Here is a 20,276-nt window from a genome sequence, read left to right on the forward strand (position 1 = left end):
CAGATCTACCGAAGTTGGGGGGCTATCGGACAGGGTAACACTGACACGGGCCTGATCATGTGCATCCCACAAGACATTAAACTTGCTGGCCGTCCCTGGTCCAGGATGCAGCATGTAGCGGTTGACCCAGCACGTAGCTAAAGGCCTGCACGCGCTCGCTGGCTAGACTGGGGTTACCACTGGATCTATATGAGCCAGCCCATCGCCCAGTTGGGCTGTTGATTGAAATTTCCACAGGAAAAAAAAAAAAAGACAGACAAAAAACCCCCCAAAAAACTATGGAACCACAGGTCCCAGCAGGGAGCTAGGTCACTACTCCTGAACACTAGGCAGACTGACTGGGTTGCCTATAGCAGAGAGGGGGTTTTATGCCAGCTAGGACTGCCCATAGGCAGTGCCGAGTTCTTTTCGGCCTAGTGTTCTACTCCTGTAGGTGTTAATATAACCCTATGGTCAAGATTTAGAAGAGTTGTGTTTGCCAAGGGGTTTGTTTTACACCTATTTTTATATATGTATGCATGTATACATATATACACTATATTGCCAACAGTATTGGGACACCCCTCCACATCATTGGATTCAGATATTCCAATCACCTCCATGGCCACAGATGTATAAAATCAAGCACCTAGGCATGCAGACTGCTTCTACAAACATTTGTGAAAGAATGGGTTGCTCTCAAGAGCTTTGTGAGAATAGTTTGGGGATGGCCCCTTCCTGTTCCAACATGACTGTGAACCAGTGCACAAAGCAAGTTCCATAAAGACATGGATGAGCGAGTTTGGGGTGGAGGAACTTGACTGGCCTGCAGAGTCCTGACCTCAACCTTTGGGATGAATTAGAGCGGAGACTGCAAGCCAGGCCTTCTCGTCTGACATCAGTGTCTGACCTCATAAATATGTTTCTGGAAGAATGGTCAAACATTCCCATAGTCCACACAACCTTGTGGATAGCTTTCCCAGAAGAGTGGAAGCGGTTATAGCTGTAAAGGGTGGGCAACTCGATATTGAATCCTATGGACTAAGACTGGGACGCCATTAAAGTTCATGTGTGTGTGTGTAAAGGCAGATGTCCCAATAGTTTTGGCAATATAGTGTATGTAAATATTGAAGTTTTGTATTCTATTCAATATGAGAATAGCTTTCTCTAAACAAAGTTTCTGTCAGTATTTACAACTGTATCATGCAATAAGCTCTGAAGAGAAGATGACAGCTGTGAGATAATATAGTATTTCAGTAGTAGAGGATATGATGATGTCAGATTGTACAAAGCATATAATTTCTTTTGTATAAAACATTAATTCATAAATACTTGATTAAATATCCCTTGAAATGCAGACAGCAATTGTCTCGAGACATAGGCAATGATGAAGAGGATAAATAATTAGAGATATTAAGGTAATTCCTTCTTTCTCAATATCAGACTCTCAGAGAGTAACTGTGTTATTTATTGACCAAAGTACATATAGAACTATTTGTTAACTGTATAGAGCAGACCTTCAGTTCATTCTGAGTGTACTAGATGTATGACAGTCCCCTGGGAGATTTCATGATATTATACAGCTTTTCTAGTTACTAAGAAATTGCAAAGATGTTATTCAGCATATTAGTGATATTTTTTAAACAAATGTTATATGTTAAGTACAATGGGTATAGAAAAGAATCACCCCCTTTGAAAATAATCACATGTTGTTGCTTTGCAGCCTGAAATGAAGACAGACACAGTTTTTGTTTTATCCAGTTGTATTAACCATCAAGTGAAAGATATAACAGCAACATATCAGAAAAAAAAAATCAAAAACAAAAATCACTGAGTTGGAAAAAAGGATTACCCCCTGGTGTCAGTATTTTGTTGAACCACCTTTTGCTTTAATTACAGCCTTTAGTCTGTTGGGATATGTCTAGAATTTCCAATATTTGCCCATTTTGCAGAACGTCTCAAGTTCAGTTAAATCTGATGGTGACCGTTTGTGGATTGCAGTCTTCAAGTCATTCCACAGATTTGAATGCGATTTAAGTCTGGGCTCTGACTAGGCCACGCAAGGACATTCACCTTTTTCTTCTTCAACCACTGTGTGGTCATTTTTGCTGTGTGCTTTGGATCACTCATGTTGGAAGCTAACCCTTCTTCCCATTGACAACTTTCTGGCAGAGGACACCAGCAGCCTTAGCAACTTGATGGTATTTTGCCCCATCCATTTTTCCTTCTATCCTGACAAGTGCTCCAGTTCCTGCTGCAGAAAAACATGTCCATAACATGATATTAAAATAAAATGGTGTTGCGCTAATATCAATCGTACTAAGGACACAATAATTCGAGAAGTGGGCAAACAGAAGAAATAACCCCAAGAGGTGATGAGTATAACGGCCTGAATCCAGACCTAATTAGGTGCAATATGAACTGTGACAAAGACAACGTGAGTAATAATCAGCAAGTGAACATAAATAATACATAAAAATGTAAAAGCCTGAACCCAGACCAAACTAAGTGCAATATAGATTGTGATGAAATACAATGTGAACAATAGTCAACAAGTGAACATAAATAATGTATTTATACAGGGAAAAAATAGGACCAACATGTCCTAAATAAAAGTGCACAAAAAACACTGTGCAAAGAAAACTGTGCCAAAATCAAATGGCAAAAAATATGTGCAAAACTAATCATACAAGGTGCATGAAACTATAAATGTATGAAACTATAAATGCATCATAAATAATACATAAAAATGTAAAGGCCTGAAACCAGACCAAACTAAGTTCAATATGGATTGTGATGAAAACAATGTGCACAATAATTTACAAGTGAACATAAATGATGTAATCAACATAATAGGACTAACACGTCCTAAATAAAAAAGGCACAAAAGCACTGTGCAAAAAAAACTGACAAAATCAAAAAGCAAAAAAATATATGTGCAAAACTAATCATACAAGGTGCATGAAACTAAAAATGCACCTTTTAATCAGGATTGATGCCAGTGAAAAACACACAGTGGAAATAAACGTGCATCAATAAGCACAAAAAATAATTAAAGCAACGTGACATAACACAAATAATGAGTGACCATCAAAATAAACATAAGTGATCATCAAATTGGCATAAAGTCCATGTAAATAGACTGCCAACTCCAAACGAACAAAGCAACTGGGTGAAATGAATGATAGATCTGTCACCGGCTAAAATGCCTCCTCACCTCCACGCCAGGACCCCAAGGGGCCACACAGCTTTCAGGCCTCACACTCCCAGGGCCCTTAACCACTTCAAGTCCGAACACTTTCACCCCCTTCCTGCCCAGGCCAATTTTCAGCTTTCAGCGCTATCACACTTTGAATAACAATTGCGCAGTCATGCAACACTGTACCCATATGAATTTTTTTGTATGTTTTGAGACAGATAAAACTTTATTTTGGTGGTATTTATTCACCACTGGGATTTTTATTTTTCTTGCTATATAAATGAAAAAGTCCAAAAAGTTTGAAAAAAAGTGCTTCTTATACAATTTTGCAAATAAATAATCTTTCTTCATAAATCTTGGCCAAAATGTATTCAGCTATATTTTTAGTAAAAAAAAATAACTCAAATTAGTTTATAACCAAAAATTATAATTTTTTTTTAAATTTTAAATTTTTTTTCTATTTTTTTTTTTTTTTTTACATACTGTCACCCTAGCAGTACAGTGTCACCATAGTGCAGTGTTTCTCAACTCCAGTCCTCATGGACCCCCAACAAGTCATGTTTTCAGGATTTCCCTCAGATGAAACAGCTGTGGTAATTACTAAGGCAGTGAAACTGATCAAATCACCTGTGCAAAATAATGGAAATCCTGAAAACATGACCTGTTGGGGGTCCATGAGGACTGGCGTTGAGAAACACTGCCATAGTGACACTGCACTACTTGTGGGGGGTTATGAAGATTTTTTTTACACTGATTGCTTTTACACCCATAAAGGCTGTAAAAGCAATCATTTCTCCTCCTCTCTGGCTGCATTCTTGCAGTCATTGCGAAATACTGTGTGATTGGTCACAGCTTGTCACATGGTACAAGGCTGTTGTGAATAGCCTTGTACCATGTGACCTCTGTGATCATTCACAGATTTCACAGGTAGTAAGCAATGATGAACTACTCTTCATGTGAACCAACCAGTGATCACATGATTGGGACCTCACACGGAGGTCCCGTACAACGATCGGTATTCCACTGTGTCCGCAGGACACAGCGGGCACTGGATCGCGGTGTTGCACGCTCCCAGAGAGCGCGCACAAGCAGGGGGCGGGGAGGCCATTTATAAACAGCCACCCGCCCCTGCACTGCTCCCGTCCGGCCGTTTATATACATGAGCCGGACGGGAAGTGGTTAATAGATATCCAAGATGATAGAATCACACCGATCACAGTGTAACCATAATGATTTCAGTAGTGTTGAAACTGGTAATCCTTTTCACAGGAACATCAGCCAGCTCAGACGCACCCCAGAAGAAAAAGAGAGAGCACTCCCATAGTGTAGTAATTTTAAAGCAAAAACTTTAATGGAGAAATGCCAAATTAACACTTATATCACATCATTTGAAATCAGGCCTCAAACACATGTATTGATATGGGTTTATACTTCCAGTCTGTACCAAAATGGCGGCGACCATCACCACGCTCCACTAACAGACCCACGTGTTACGTCACTGTCCCGTGACTTCATCAGGATATTTAGAATTCGAATTATTGAGTCCTTAGTACAATTGATATTAGCGCAACATCATTTTATTTGTTTTGTTTCCTTGTGCTAGTGGTGTCTAGGTCTAGGTGTTTGCAGCTTTTTTCAATAGTCCTAGCTATACCTATAGCAGCGCAGGTTTTTTCTATCATAACAGGATATTACCACCTTCATGCTTTACTGTAGGAATGGTGTTATTTGGATGGTGAGCTGTATTGGATTTCCACCAGACATATCGTTTAGTGTTGAGGCCAAAGGATTCAATTTTAGTCTCATCTGGCCATAACACCTTTTTCCATGTGGCCTCAGAATCCACGAGGTGCGTTTTGGCAAAGCTCTGTTGTGACTGCATGTGGCCTTTCTTGCAGAGTCTCTTTTCTTGCAACCCTCCCATACAAGCCACATTTGTGGAGAGTTTGTGATATTGTGGTTATATGCACACAATTACCATGTTTTGCCATAAACTCCTACAGCTGCTTCAGAGTTGCTGTAGGCCTCTTGGTAGCCTCTCTGATCAGTTTCCTCCTGGCTCTTTTATCCAGTTTGGAGCGATGTCCTGATCCAGAGGGGGGTCTGTGTTGTACCAAATACCTTCCACTTCTTAATAATATACTTCACTGTGCTTCTAGGCATTGATAAACCTTTTTTTGGAATCCCTCTCCTGACTTGTGCCTGTCCACAACTTTATTCCGAAGATCTTTTGACAGTGTCTTGCCACACATAGCTGATTAATGGCTTCAGCTGCACTATCAGGGATTGAAATGCTCCAGGAAAGCTAATCAAAATCACCACAGCTGATCACCGCTGAAAGTCAAATGGCTTTGCATGCCACTGAGAAGATGATTAGCAACACCTGGTTGAGGTTACAAGGCATTTTAGGAGGAGGGTGATCGTTTTTCAAACTCAGTGATTCTGTTTTTGATTTTTGTAAATGCAGCTGGATAAAACAAAAGCTGTCTGTCTTCTTTTCAGGCTGCAGAGCAACAAAATGTGATTTTAATACACACACACACACATATAATTTGTTTATTTTTCCCCCCAGAAAATCAAGATAATCTGATACCTGATGGGGGGCTTAATTGATCCTTCTGGCTTGCAAGAAAATGTATTATGCAAAAGTGGGTTTTGCCACACTCACCAACACGGGGGGGGGGGGGGGTATGGTGCGGGAGTTGTAGGTATCAGCAGTCAATGTAAATTTTGAAATTACAGCAATTGACATTTCAGCATAAGTGAGCTTTGAACTAATTTCAAAAGATTTGGGCAGAATGAGGGGGCTCACGTACCTGGTTGGATACCAAATTTGAGGGAATATTAAAGCTGTTACAAGCTCTTGAATGCTGAAGTATTTTTTTGGGACCAGAAGGCTGGGATAAATTAGAATGTAAAACCTTTTGTAACAAAAAAGAAAAAAAAAACAAAACACCACTGGTCAGGGCTGTAAAACCCCTCCTACTACCAGCATGCTTTGGTTTGGTGAAAAGCAGTACTTCAAGAAACAGATTATAGAGCAAGTACAAAATTACCTTTTTTTTTTTCGTTTTGAGGAACACAAGAATTCAGGGACTGCTGGGGTGTTCAAAAGCAGTCCAATTGAGGGGTGGGAAAGAGCAACAAAACACTAACGGGTTCATAAAAAGCAACAACTTGCAGCTCAAAGAGGCACCTTATGCCCAAAGTCTGACCTGAAAATCCATGTAAAACGTAAGAGCGTGAACAGAAAACCCAGTGGAAGCCTTATAAATCTGGTTAATTGAATGCCAATAAGCCCAAGAAGCACTAACAGATCTAATAGAGAGTACCTTGAAAAGGAAAGTTTGGAACCTGATCCTTAAGACCATAGGCTTGGAGGCAGATCAGTCCGAGCCACTGAGAAATGGTGGAGTGAGAAGCAGGCTCCTGTTTACCAGGGATGACAGACTGACTGTCTTTCTAATTGAAGCAGTGGCTGCAAGGTAGACATGCACAGCACAAACTACATCTAGGCAATCAAGAAAGATCTCCCTTTGATGAACTAGGGCTGAACAGAAGATCTTCACCAGGATCTGGCGCATTACTTCACTGAATCAAAAATACAAGGATCTTGTGGAAACAACTTGCAGTTTCGTTGATGAAGTAATTTCTTAAACATGTCATTGACATTTCATCAGTTTAAGAAGCATTTTTTTCTTTAGACAATACATTTTTATAGACATCTTTAGATAATACATTTTATAGACCTTATTATGCTTTTTACGCACTCAGTAGATGGTTATCAATACATGGATTGACCAATTGTTTTACTAATTATCACTGTTTATACAACATGTTTGTTTTTATAAACATTGAGGGGTAATTTATCAAAACTATAGCAGAGTTCTATACACAGAATTTGAAGCAGCTGTGCATGGCAACCAAGCTTGTATCTTCAGCTTGTTCAGCTGAGCTTTGAAAATGAGATAGCAGCTTAGAGAATGAAAAGAGAGAGCACAGCTGCTTTGGATTCTTGATGTTTCAGCTTCGATCAATTCTACTCGTGTTTTTTGAGTGTACAGTTTATTAGTGAATTGGTGTTATCAATAAATGCACTGATATTTTGTTTTACAGATTGATTATACCTAAACATTGTTTTGAGATCATTTATACTTATATTTATGATTTATAAATTGTAAAGGGTCTGTTTTTCTAATCTATATTTTTGCTGTATAACGTTTTTATTTTTAGCATATTTGTACAGCTGCTAGGGTGGGATTTTATAACATTTGTTTTTAGGAGCACACATCATTTGATTTTACGGACTTAAGAGTTCCAAGTTTGGGAGAAGAGAGTTTAAAGTTTCTCCTATTGAAGAAAAACTAGCATTATCTAAGAGTTTCAGAACGCAACTCTGATGTCTGAAAGTTCAGAACCCAGCTGAACTTTGGCAAGATCTGGATAGTTTAAAGGAGGAGCTCAACTCATATTTCTGAAAACTAAAAGTCAGCATCTACAAAAACTGTAGCTGCTGGCTTTTAATAAACAGACACTCGCCTGTCCCAGGATCCAGCGCTGTGCTCACCTGAGCAATTTTTTAAACCGATCTTTGGTCCCCAGTATCTTAAATGTGGGCACCCGGCTGTGACAGCTTGCAGCTTCACAGCCAGCTGCCCACTGCACATGCACGAGCTGCGCATTATGAACGGTCCCTCAGTTTTCTGTGATATGTTCAAAAAACTGCAGGAAGGGATGGGAGGAGAACTTCCACTCAGACAGCCTAGGCATCCATCCTCCTAACAGCAGCAAAAAACTAAGGCATGCTGGGAATTAGGACAGGATTATATTGGGTTGGTCACGGTTTGCCAAAAGGGGGTTGGTCACTGTTTGCCAAAAGGGTTAGGCTTTTCTCTATGGAGCAGAAAAACGGTGTCCATTCTCCTCGGACAGCAAAAATTAGGGATGCACCAATACTAGTGGTGCACCGAAATGAAAATTCTGGTGCCGAAACCGAAAATTCAAAATGCACTTGGCCAAAAACCGAAATGCGCAGTTTTTAAAAATGAATATATATTTTTTGGAAAAAAATATACTTTGATAAAAAAAAAAAAACAATATATACTCCAATTGTTTTGTAAAATATGAAATAGGATGTTACGGTCAGTAAACAGATACCCAACATGTCACACTTTAAAATTGCGCACGCTCGTGGAATGGCGTGAAACTGCGGTACTTAAAAATCTCCATGGGTGATGCTTTAAAAATTTCTACAGGTTAGCAGTGTAAAGTTACAGAGGAGGTCTAGTGTGAGAATTATTGCTCTTGCTCCAACGTTCGTGACGATACTTCACGTGTTTGGTTTGAACACCATTTACATATGTGGGCATGGCCTACGTATGCGTTCACCACTACGTGCAAGCACGGGGGGACGGGGGTACTTTAAACTTTTTTTTTTTTTTTGTTTGTTTTGCACGGTCCCTTTAAAAAAAATGTAATCACTTTTATTCTTATCACAAGAAATGCATGAATCCCTTGTGATAGAAATAATTAGTGACAGGTCCTCTTTATGGAGAGATATGGGGTCAGTAAGACCCCACATCTCTCCTCTACAATGTAAAGTATTGGCTCAAAAAAAGTTGATCTAGTGCTTTAAAAAAAAAAAAATGGCCAGAAAGGGAAGTGACATTGCTCCGGTCCTCCAAGGGCATAGAGATGAGTGGTGGCCATCTTTCCTCACTCATCTTTATGCCCAGCGCCAGGATCGATGGTTTCTCAGCTAAGGCTGAGAACTACTGAGCGGCGGGGCTTTTTTGGCACCTGTATCGGTGCTTCTTTTCATTTGGGCCAATGGCCGAAAGGGGTGTTTTCAGCCGAAACGTTTCGGCCACCGAAATTTCAGTGCATCCCTAACCGATAACCTTTTTGATTGGCGAGTACGTGTACTGATACATTCAGTCAAGTACTTGCCAAAACTAAGTATCGACACTTTGTGGTGCGATTTGTGTCAATACAAAATGTATGGATGTAAATTTCACTGCAAAGAATCACATGCAATTTCCCCACTGCTCCTTTGTGAACCCAGGCCTCCCATAGCTCACACGAGCGGTGCGGCAAACCTCCCTGCACCAAACCCATGCTGTCGTAGAAAGAAAAGTTGGGGAATTGAAATTACATCTAGCCCGTATGGACATCCCTGCAAGTCTCTTCACAGGTCTGGGGATTTAAGGGTGCTAACCAATCAAAAGCTGTCTAGTCTGTACTGTCATTCCTGCACTGAGAAGAGAGAAAGCTACGGGGATTCCAAATCCCTAGCTTTTTCTTCTATGACAGCATGGGATTGGTGCAGGTAGGTTTCCCACACCGCTCCTGTAAGAACTCAGGCTATGACAAGCCCAGGTTCACACAGGAGCGGTGGGTATCAGGTTCAGGTATCTGGAGCAGTTTCACAAGTACAAATACTTGGTATCGGCAATAACGGCATCGGTGCATTCCTAGCAAAAACCAAAAGGCATGCTGGGAGTAAGAAGGGTTATATCAGGCTGTTCATTTTTTTTCTGGTTCACCAATGTTAGATCCTCCAGTAGGTGGCAGTATAGCCCAACAGTCTCTAAAATCCTGTGTCCCTCAACGAACAGGAAATAACAATTTGTTGGAAAACAAGAAGTAGGAGTGTTTATTTTTCAATAATTTGAGATAAGATCACCCAAAATTAAACAGAGCACCAACACGATAATTATGTACATATGAATACAGCAAAGGTTAGTGTAAACAAGTGTTGGTGCAAGAAATATTATCTGTTAGGAAAACAAGATGTAAGAGCGTTTTTTTTTTTTTTTTTTGTACGAATAAACATACACCACTAGCAATTAAACAGAGCACTAATGTAATAAACCCTAAGTACATATAACTACATAAATGTTTGTGCTGGTGCAAGAAAATATGATTTTTGGGAAAAAATAAGAATGGTTTAAAATGGGAGTTGACTTACTTGTTCTTGTGTGTCGTCCGGAATTTCATGTGTTCGCAGATGCCTCTCAGGGGATAGTGTAGCACTATCCGAAGAGGTTGGTGCATCTTGCTGAAACTGTGCTACCTTTGGTGATGGAGGTGGAGAGGAATCCTGTATTTGATGTGTTTCCAAATTTAAAGGTATTGTTCCAGGGGACAATTTTTCTCGATTTTCCCTTTGTGAAGAACTTTTATTACATGGTAGTTCCTTCAGAATAAAAAGCACACAACAACAAAAACATTAAACACCCACATCCACATTGATCACAGGCATTTTTCAGGCCTAGTTAAAATTTGATCACAAACTCGAACAACACATAATATTCCTACCCTAATGCTCTTTTCTTGCTTCATCAGAATGTGATGGCTCAAAAAGAAGTCAAAGATAGAATTTCCATAGTGTAGTAATTAGATATTTATTTTAAAAAATTAAAAAACAGCCAAATGGCTACTCACATAAAAAAATGTGATGTCATTACATTTGGACAGTAATCTCCATCTTGGGACTCCTTGTATGTATACCTGACTGTGGGTTACACAGTACATGCCTGCTGGGTCTGTGACCCTTGTTTTTGTATGAGTAGCCATTTGGAGTTTTTTGAATTTTTCAAATATCTAATTACTACACTACGGAAGTTCTATCTTCGACTTCTTTTTGAGCCATTTGAAGACCCCTTAAAGATATGTTTGATCATTTATATGATTTCAGTTCGAGCTGTTCCGGTGTCCACTTAAAGAGAGAAATACACCCAGAGATCATCCGGGGATATTGATTGCTCTTTGACTCTTTGAGGTGAGCGCACACACTAGAAGGTGATGGATATAATTGGCACCATAAATATGAGCACGTAACAAAAAGTGGGAATATAAACGTTGAAGAATTGAAAAATTTGGATTTTTATATTATACATTTTTTCGTGCTATAATTATTTTTTTTCACTTGTTGGGACTAATTTCTTCACTTCTTGGGACTTTTTTTTATTTATATCAATTGATATATGTCACAGTTTTATAATTGGTCACTTTGATTTTATATTTGCTTTGGAATGTATTTCACCTTTAATTAAGGTAATAAGGATACACAAGGTTTATTAGTATTCTTTCATTTTAATATTATGATTTGACAATATGGTAATTTAGTACTTACAGCGCTACACCATTTGTTCAAAATAATCTTTTCAGCTCATCTCCTTTGGGTGTCAATGACACTTTTCTGGCACCTCGACCAAGCAGCTCACTTTTGTTCAAGTGTCATCATATTGTGCTCTTTCAAAACAACCACACTGTCTTTTTCCAGAGCAGCCTGTATTTTTTTTTTGTGGTTACCTATGGGTTTCCCTTTGTATCCCAAACAATTCTTCTGTCAGTTATGGCTGCAATCTTTCTTGGTCTACCTGACCTTGGCTTGGTATCAAGAGATCCCCATACTGTCCATTTCTTAATAGGTGATTTAACAGTACTGATTGGCATATTCAAGGCTTTAGACATCTTTTTATGTTCTTTTTCATCTTTATAAAGTTCCATTACCTTGTTACGCAGGACTTTTGACAGTTCTTTTCTGATCCCCATGGCTCAGTATCTAGCCTAGTCAGTGCTTCCACGTAAGAGCTAACAAACTCATTGACTATTTATACACGGACACTAATTGCAATTTAAAAAGCCACAGATGTGGGACATTAACCTCTAATTGGCATTTTACCCGTGTGTGTCACCTTGCGTGTCTGTACCAAGGCCAAACATTCCAGGGTATGTAAACTTTTGATCAGGGCCATTTGGGTGATTTCTGTTATCATTCTGTTTTAAAAAGGAGCCAAACAACTATTTGATAATATGCATGTATTGAGTAAGTGAGTGCTTGGAAGTTGCTGTAGCCGCTGAACACAAAAAGGCTATCAAACAACCTTAAATAACTAAATAAGCCATGGGTGCAGCACTAAAAATGGAAGAAAACTTTAAAAAATACATATAAACATACTGATATAAAAGTGCTTGATAAATACTCCAATTAGTAATGTGACTCAGCATGTTCACAAGTGATTACCAAGACTACACATACAGAACTGCATATAATAAAAGTGCAAAAAACTTAAAGTCCACTCCTATAGTTTCCAAGTCACTGCGTCGTGACTAATCAACAATGAGTATGAATATACCGTCCACAATATCCCAGTGGGTAAGGTGCATAAACTATCTAAAAAATCTCAGTAATATGGTGAAGGGTGATAGTGTATCCAAATTGGTAAAAGACTGCGCACTCACCAGATGAGCAGACAGTATGCACATGTAAAAGATACCCCTCTTAAGGTTAAACAGGATTCCCTCTGGTGTGTGGTCTGGTCTACTGCCACTCTCTGCTCATTCAGCTGATCAGCATGGCTCTAACCATCTTATGCGTGCCACTGTCTGCTCATCTGGTGAGTGCGCAGTCTTTTACCAATTTGGATACACTATCACCCTTCACCATATTACTGAGATTTTTTAGATAGTTTATGCACCTTACCCACTGGGATATTGTGGACGGTATATTCATACTCATTGTTGATTAGTCACGACGCAGTGACTTGGAAACTATAGGAGTGGACTTTAAGTTTTTTGCACTTTTATTATATGCAGTTCTGTATGTGTAGTCTTGGTAATCACTTGTGAACATGCTGAGTCACATTACTAATTGGAGTATTTATCAAGCACTTTTATATCAGTATATTTATATGTATTATTTAACATGTTCTTCCATTTTTAGCGCTGCACCCATGGTTTATTTAACTATTTGATAATAAATGGCTTCATATGATCATCATCCTTCAATAAGACAATTTTTTACCATGACCAGTCATATTTTCTATATCAATGTCAAAATTTCACAATTTCTGCTACAGTATGCAAACTTTTGAGCACTACTGTAAATTCCCCTCATCTACAAGTGACAAACTCTTGAGGCTTCTTGAAATAGAAAAAAAAAGCAGGAAGCAGATATGATTTAAAAACTGCATTACAGAAGAGTTTCGAACTAAAATGTAGTACCACATTTGCCTGCAACTACAATTGTGGCCAGCCCGTGGCATTCAAATATTTCCATATTCTTGAAGAGACTCTGCTACAACCCCATGCCTTCCAAGATGAAGAGTTTCTGAGAATGTTCTTTTAATGCAAAAAATTGTGAGCTGCCTTTCTTTTCAAGCTGAACGCCATCTTTACCCTGCAGTCTTGCACAGCAGTACAGGGTTTTCTCCTGTGCTGAAACTGCTTAGTCAGAGCTCTCCTCATTTCCTAGTTGGAGGACATCCACCATCTAGTCCTTTTCTCCCCAGCTTTACTGTTCAGGCTGACCGCTTTTATTCACTGGATTTCAGTTCTTTCAGTCATGGAGGCTCAGGATCACATGGGATTAAACTTGGAAGGTTTGAATGCAAACATAGTTTGCCTAGGAACGCCCACTTCTCCAGATTGAAATCTACCCCCATTCTGATATCAGTAAAATCTCCTTCCGAACGCCAGTCCACTGCTTTCAACAGGGCCCGAGAGCTCATGAGAAAAGGCAAGGTGGGGTGATGTCTTCAGGAAGCTATGCACAGCAACATGCTGACTGCTCACACCAGCACCGATCTGCCTGCACTTCAAAAAGAAGCACTGAGACAGAGTATTAATTCACAGGGTCTAAAATAAGGTGTAATGGAAAAGAAAAGGTTTTATTCAAATGCTTCATTCACTCGTTGATGAAGAGGTAAAAAGTGAGGGCAAAATATAATCAAAATTAATTTCAGCTAAATATGAGCAGCAAGAAAATCTGATATTCTGCTCTTTCCCCAACAATTTCTGAAAATGTTAGAGGCTTGTTGTTCCAGCCTGATACTGCATCCCTTTCTCTCGAGCCTTGATGTCACCTGTGTTCGTGGGAGCAGCTAAGGAAGCATTTCCTGGGTTGCATAAGCTGTCTTTGCAGATCATGCAAGGCTTTCTGGACTGCTGCCAGAAGCATAGGTAATGTCAGGGCCAGAGAGAGGGGACTGAAGGGTCAGGATGGAACAACAAGCCTGCCACTTCTGTAAAGTGTCGGAGGAACAGCAAAATATCAGGCATGTTATGCACTTTTGGCAGAAACACTGTAAAGGGTAGCCACAGTTTTTGCATTTTAAGTTCACAATAATTCATATATCCTCTACATCTCAACAGGCATAGGTGGTGACAAAGTCTCTTAACAAGCAATAAATATGCTTTCAAACAAATCTGCGGACACAGAAGTACCGTATTTTTCGCACCATAAGACGCACTTTTTTCCCCCCAAAAAAGGGGGGAAAATGTCAGTGCGTCTTATGGAGCGAGTATGGAGCGGCCGGTCCGGTACTTCCACTGCCGCCGTGTCAGAATACCGGGCCGGCCGCTCAGCTCTACAGCGGGACCTTATAGAGATGACTGCTGACCTTTGGGGAGGGGGGGGGAGCGGGTACCTGAATTTGACAGGTACCCGCTCCCACTTCCGTGGAGTTGTTCTTTCATTTTACCCGTTCCTCTATCCAGCGGCGCGGTCTTCCCGGCTTCTGTAGTGTGGGCATGACAGCCGGGTGCCAAGTGCGCATGCGCAGGAAGCGGTGCTTTTTGTGAATGGTAAGGCGGCACCTGGGACACATGACAGATCCCAGAAGCCGCCGGACCAATCACAAAGCGCAAGTGCTTCTTGCTCATGCGCACTGGGCACCCGGCTGTCATGCCGAGAGCCATTACAGAAGCCGGGAAGACAGCGCGCGGCTGGATAGAGGAACAGGTAAGATGAAAGAACAACTCTGCGGAAGTGGGAGCGGGTATCTGTCAAATTCAGGTACCCGCTCCCCCCCCTCCCCAAAGGTCAGCAGTCATCCCCTGTACTATCCACAGTCTCTGGTCATCTCCTGTACTGTCCGCAGTCTCTGGTCATCCCTGTACTGTGTCCGCAGTCTCTGGTCATCCCTGTACTGTGTCAGCAGTCTCTGGTCATCCCTGTACTGTGTCAGCAGTCTCTGGTCATCCCTGTACTGTGTCAGCAGTCTCTGGTCATCCCTGTACTGTGTCAGCAGTCTCTGGTCATCCCTGTACTGTGTCAGCAGTCTCTGGTCATCCCTGTACTGTGTCCGCAGTCTCTGGTCATCTCCTGTACTGTGTCCGCAGTCTCTGGTCATCTCCTGTACTGTGTCCGCAGTCTCTGGTCATCTCCTGTACTGTGTCCGCAGTCTCTGGTCATCTCCTGTACTGTGTCCGCAGTCTCTGGTCATCTCCTGTACTGTGTCCGCAGTCTCTGGTCATCCCTGTACTGTGTCCGCAGTCTCTGGTCATCCCTGTACTGTGTCCGCAGTCTCTGGTCATCCCTGTACTGTGTCCGCAGTGTCTGGTCATCCCTGTACTGTGTCCGCAGTGTCTGGTCATCCCTGTACTGTGTCCGCAGTCTCTGGTCATCCCTGTACTGTGTCCGCAGTCTCTGGTCATCCCTGTACTGTGTCCGCAGTCTCTGGTCATCCCCTGCACTGTGTCCGCAGTCTCTGGTCATCCCCTGCACTGTGTCCGCAGTCTCTGGTCATCCCCTGCACTGTGTCCGCAGTCTCTGGTCATCTCCTGCACTGTGTCCGCAGTCTCTGGTCATCTCCTGCACTGTGTCCGCAGTCTCTGGTCATCTCCTGCACTGTGTCCGCAGTCTCTGGTCATCTCCTGCACTGTGTCCGCAGTCTCTGGTCATCTCCTGTACTGTGTCCGCAGTCTCTGGTCATCTCCTGTACTGTGTCCGCAGTCTCTGGTCATCTCCTGTACTGTGTCCGCAGTCTCTGGTCATCCCCTGTACTGTATCCGCAGTCTCTGGTCATCTCCTGTACTGTGTCCGCAGTCTCTGGTCATCTCCTGTACTGTGTCCGCAGTCTCTGGTCATCTCCTGTACTGTGTCCGCAGTCTCTGGTCATCTCCTGTACTGTGTCCGCAGTCTCTGGTCATCTCCTGTACTATGTCTGCAGTCCATTAGTTCAGAATTTTTTTTTCCTGTTTTCTGCCTCTAAAACCTAGGTGCGTCTTATGGAGCGAAAAATACGGTAATTCATCTTCAAGTCTACAGCAGGAAAAAAGAAAAAAAAAAAACCCTTTCACCTTAGCTCATTGGTGCACAGCGTGATCAGTTTTCTGGCTGTGCTGGGAGCTAATCAAATGATCAGGCTTGTGCTGACACACTTCCCTCCTGCACAGCCATTCACTGAGAAGATCAGTGTACTGCCATTTCTCCTCCCTGAGCTCCTTATGCAGATGAGAACAGAGGGAATGTGATCACTTATTAACTACTTGCACTCCTGAGGATTTACCCCCCTTAATGACCAGGCTTCTTTTTGCTACTTGGCGCTGCACTAATTCAACTGATAATTGTGCGGTCATGCAATGCTGCACCCAAACGAAATTTACATCCTTTTGTTCACATAAATAGAGCTTTCTTTCGGTGGTATTTGATCACCTGTGCGCTTTTTATTTTTCACGTTATAAACAAAAAAGACCAAAAATTTTGAAGAAAAACGATATTTTTTACTTTCAGCTATAAAAAATATATAGTAAACTCAAAGTTAGGCCAAAATGTATTCTGCTACATGTTTTTGGTAAAAAAAAAAAAATCACAGTAAGTGTATATTGATTTCTTTGTGTGAAAGTTATAGCGTCTACAAACTATGGTATAGATGCTGCAATTTACACCATTTTTTTGCTATACAGCGCTGCGCTAGTTTAACGGACAATTGCGAGGTCATGCAATACGGTACATAAATTAAATTTATGTCCTTTTTTTCACACAAATAGAGCTTTCTTTTGATTGTATTTGATCACCTGTGAACTTTTTATTTTTGGTGCTATAAACAAAAAAAGTTTTGAAGAAAAAAAAAATGCTTTTTAAAAAAAAAACAATATTTTCTCATTTCGGTCATACAAAATATCCAAAAAAACTAAAATTTCATCATAAATTTAGGCCAAAATGTATTCTGCTACATGTTTTTGGTTACAAAAATCCCAGTAAGTGTATATTGATTGCTTTGTGTGAAAGTTATAGCGTCTACAAACTATAGTATAGATAATGGAATTTACACAGCTTTTATTTTCTGACTGCCCTTCACATTTCTTGAGGTGCTAAAATACCAGGATAGTACAAACACCCCCAAATGACCCCTTTTTGGAAAGTAGACACCCTAAGCTATCTGCTGAGAAGAATATTGAGTCCATGTAAGCTTTTTTTTTTTCTACACAAAGTTGTCATTTAAATTATATATTTCTCGCACAAGCCATGGGTATATGTGGAATTACACCCCAAAATACATTCTGCTACTTCTACCGAGTATGGGGATACCACAGGTATGAGACTTTTTGGGAGCCTAGCCACATACAGGAGCCTGAAATCCAATGACCACTTTAAAAGCCTGATGGTAACTTCCTCATTTCACTTCCTCAATACCTATCAGTTTCGAAGGACCTGAAATGCCAGGATAGCACCAAACCCCCCCAAATGACCCCTTTCTGGAAAGTAGACACCCCAAGAAATTTAAAAAGAGGCATGGTGAGTATTTTGCAGATCTAATTTTTTCACACAAGGTTTTGAAATACAAAAAAAAAAAAAACAGAAAAAAATATTTTTGTTTTTATTCTTCATTTTCCAAAAACTCGTGGCAACAAATGAGATCTGCAAAATACTTACTGTGCTTCTTATCAAATTCATTGGGGTGTCTACTTTCCAAAAAGGGGTCGTTTGGGGGGTTAGGTGCTATCCTGGCGTTTCAGGGTCTCCGAAACCGATAGGTAGTCTGCAAGTGTAATGGGGAAATAAAGTCCTTTAAAAGCCGGAAGGTGCTTATTGGATTTTGGGGTCCTGTGCTTGGCTAGACTGCGAAAATGTCTCTCACATGTGGTACCCCCATACTCGGGAGAAGTAGCAGAATGTATCTTGGGGAGTAATTCTACATATACCCATGGCATGTGTGAGCAGTAAATCATTTAAGTGACAATTTTGTGTAAAAAAAAAAAATAAATAAATAATAATTTTGAGTCATTTTCCAAAAACTTGTGGTAAAAAAAATGAATTCTTCTATTGATTCAACATGCCTCTCAGCAAATAGTCTGGGGTGTCTACTTTCCAAAAAGGGGCTGTTTTGGGGGATGGGGGAGTTTTATGCCCAGCATTAGAAGTTTATGCCACACATCACTTACTCTTCTAACCACCTGAAGATCAAGCCTTTTCTGACACTTTTTGTTCACGTGAAAAAAAAAAATCAGTATTTTTTGCTAGAAAATTTATTTAAACCCCCAAACATTATATATTTTTTTTAAAGCAGACACCATAGTAAATAAAATGGTGGGTACTACAATTTTTTATGGCACATAGTACTTGCGCAGCGATTTTTCAAAAAAAAAAAAAAAACTACACTTTTTTTTACTTTTACTGCACAAAAACACAATATATTGGCCAATTATTTGGTAAGATATAAAAGATGATGGTATGCCGAGTAAATAGATACCAAACATGACATGCTTTAAAACTGCGCATGCCCTGTGCAATGGCGACAAACTGCATACATTTTTAATATCCATAGGCAACAATTTAAAAGCCTTTACAAGCTACCATTTTAGATTTACAGAGGAGGTCTAGTGTTAGAATTACTGTCCTTGATCTGACGTTCACAGCGATACCTCACATGTATGGTGCAACCGCTGTTTACATACCGGCACAGGGACAACGCTTGTGCACACAGGTGTGCGTGCATGGGAGGGGCGATTTTTTTTTGTGTTTTTTTTTAAGTTATTTTGATTTTTTTAAATTAATTTTTACACTGTACCTTTCATTTTTTTTTTTGTGATCATTTGTAATGCTATCACAGGGAATGCAAATATCCCCTATAACTTCAATGGGCATTGTCATATATTCTTTTTTGAGAAATCTGGGGTCTATCAGACTCTGGATATCTCCTCTGCCCTTACATTATCTAATCAAACCAAAAGCGGTGTGATCAGATGCTTTCCCAATTTACAAATGGCGCTGTTTATATCCTGCAAAACTGAAGTTATGAAATGCCCGTAGCTTCCGAATTCTTAGACTATAGAGATGATTGGCACCATTCTGGTCTCCAATCAGCTCTATGGTCAGCTGGCAAAAACACTGGCTGCATTCTCAGGTTCCCCCCGATGGCACGGGACTGCCCGAGAAGGCTGTGGAAGGCAGCGGGGGAGGGGGGGGGGGCATCATATCCCGCTGGTTGTAAAAGCAATCCTGCAGCTAATTAGCCACTGGGATTGCTTTTACATGAAAGCCGATCGCCGGCTGAAAACAACGATACCAGGATGATGCCTGCAGCTGTAGGCATATAGGCGTATAACCATTCAAAGTCCAGTGATGTACCAGTAAATCGCTGGTCCTTGTTGGGTGTATATGCTATGTTCTTTTTTTTCCCATTCAGTCCACAGGCTGCATACAAAAAAAAAAAAAGAAGAAATCTGCCAGAAAAAGTGTGTGGTATGCCCACCATTAGAATATACCACCCTGCATCAACCCACTTCTAATGGTGGGCACACATTAGGTCACACTTTGCCACATGCGCCAGTTCCAAGATTGTACAAATGTCTAAATAGTGGCACGCTTGAATAAAAATTGTCCACGTATAAGTGGTACCCCATATGGAGAAATGATGACACCAAGTCCCAAACTATCTTGTCACTACTCCCCATGTAGTCTGGGCGTCCAGGGGGCTCCACGTGACTATCTTTTCCCTCATAAATCCAAAACTTATAAGTATAGCCTGTTGTCCTCTCACAGGTCTTCTACATCTTGACCCCATATCTGGCACGCTTGCTGGGGAGAAATTGTTTGAATGCAAGGCGGCCAGAAAAATTAATCAGGGACTCATCAACACAGATTTTTTGCTGGGGAGTATAGACATTTGCAAATTTTTGGTTAAGGTGATTTGCGAGGGGCTGAATTTTGTGGAGCCAATCAAATTCAGGGTCACCCCGAGGATTACAGTATAATGTGTTTTATGCATTTTAATGACAATACACACTCTCATATCTATGCCTGGCCATGGCAGCAGAGAACACGGCATATGATGAATCGGGTCTGCAGACCAATACAACCACAATT

General features: G+C 40.7%; 1 protein-coding gene across 4 annotated transcripts in view; it reads right to left on the minus strand.

The window, feature by feature from the left end:
- Positions 1 to 20,276, minus strand: part of ACIN1 (apoptotic chromatin condensation inducer 1) — a 204,569-nt gene that overhangs the window by 91,777 nt on the left and 92,516 nt on the right. For all 4 annotated transcript variants that reach the window (XM_089678204.1, XM_089678203.1, XM_089678206.1 and 1 more), the window contains exon 7: positions 10,149 to 10,376. In XM_089678204.1, the coding sequence (XP_089534330.1) occupies positions 10,149 to 10,376 (228 nt within the window). The remainder of the gene's footprint in view (positions 1 to 10,148; positions 10,377 to 20,276) is intronic.

The sequence above is a fragment of the Staurois parvus genome, unplaced genomic scaffold (genome assembly GCF_062004578.1).
Source record: "Staurois parvus isolate SC_StPar_1 unplaced genomic scaffold, SC_StPar_1.0 ptg000199l, whole genome shotgun sequence".
Classification (NCBI taxonomy): domain Eukaryota; kingdom Metazoa; phylum Chordata; class Amphibia; order Anura; family Ranidae; genus Staurois; species Staurois parvus.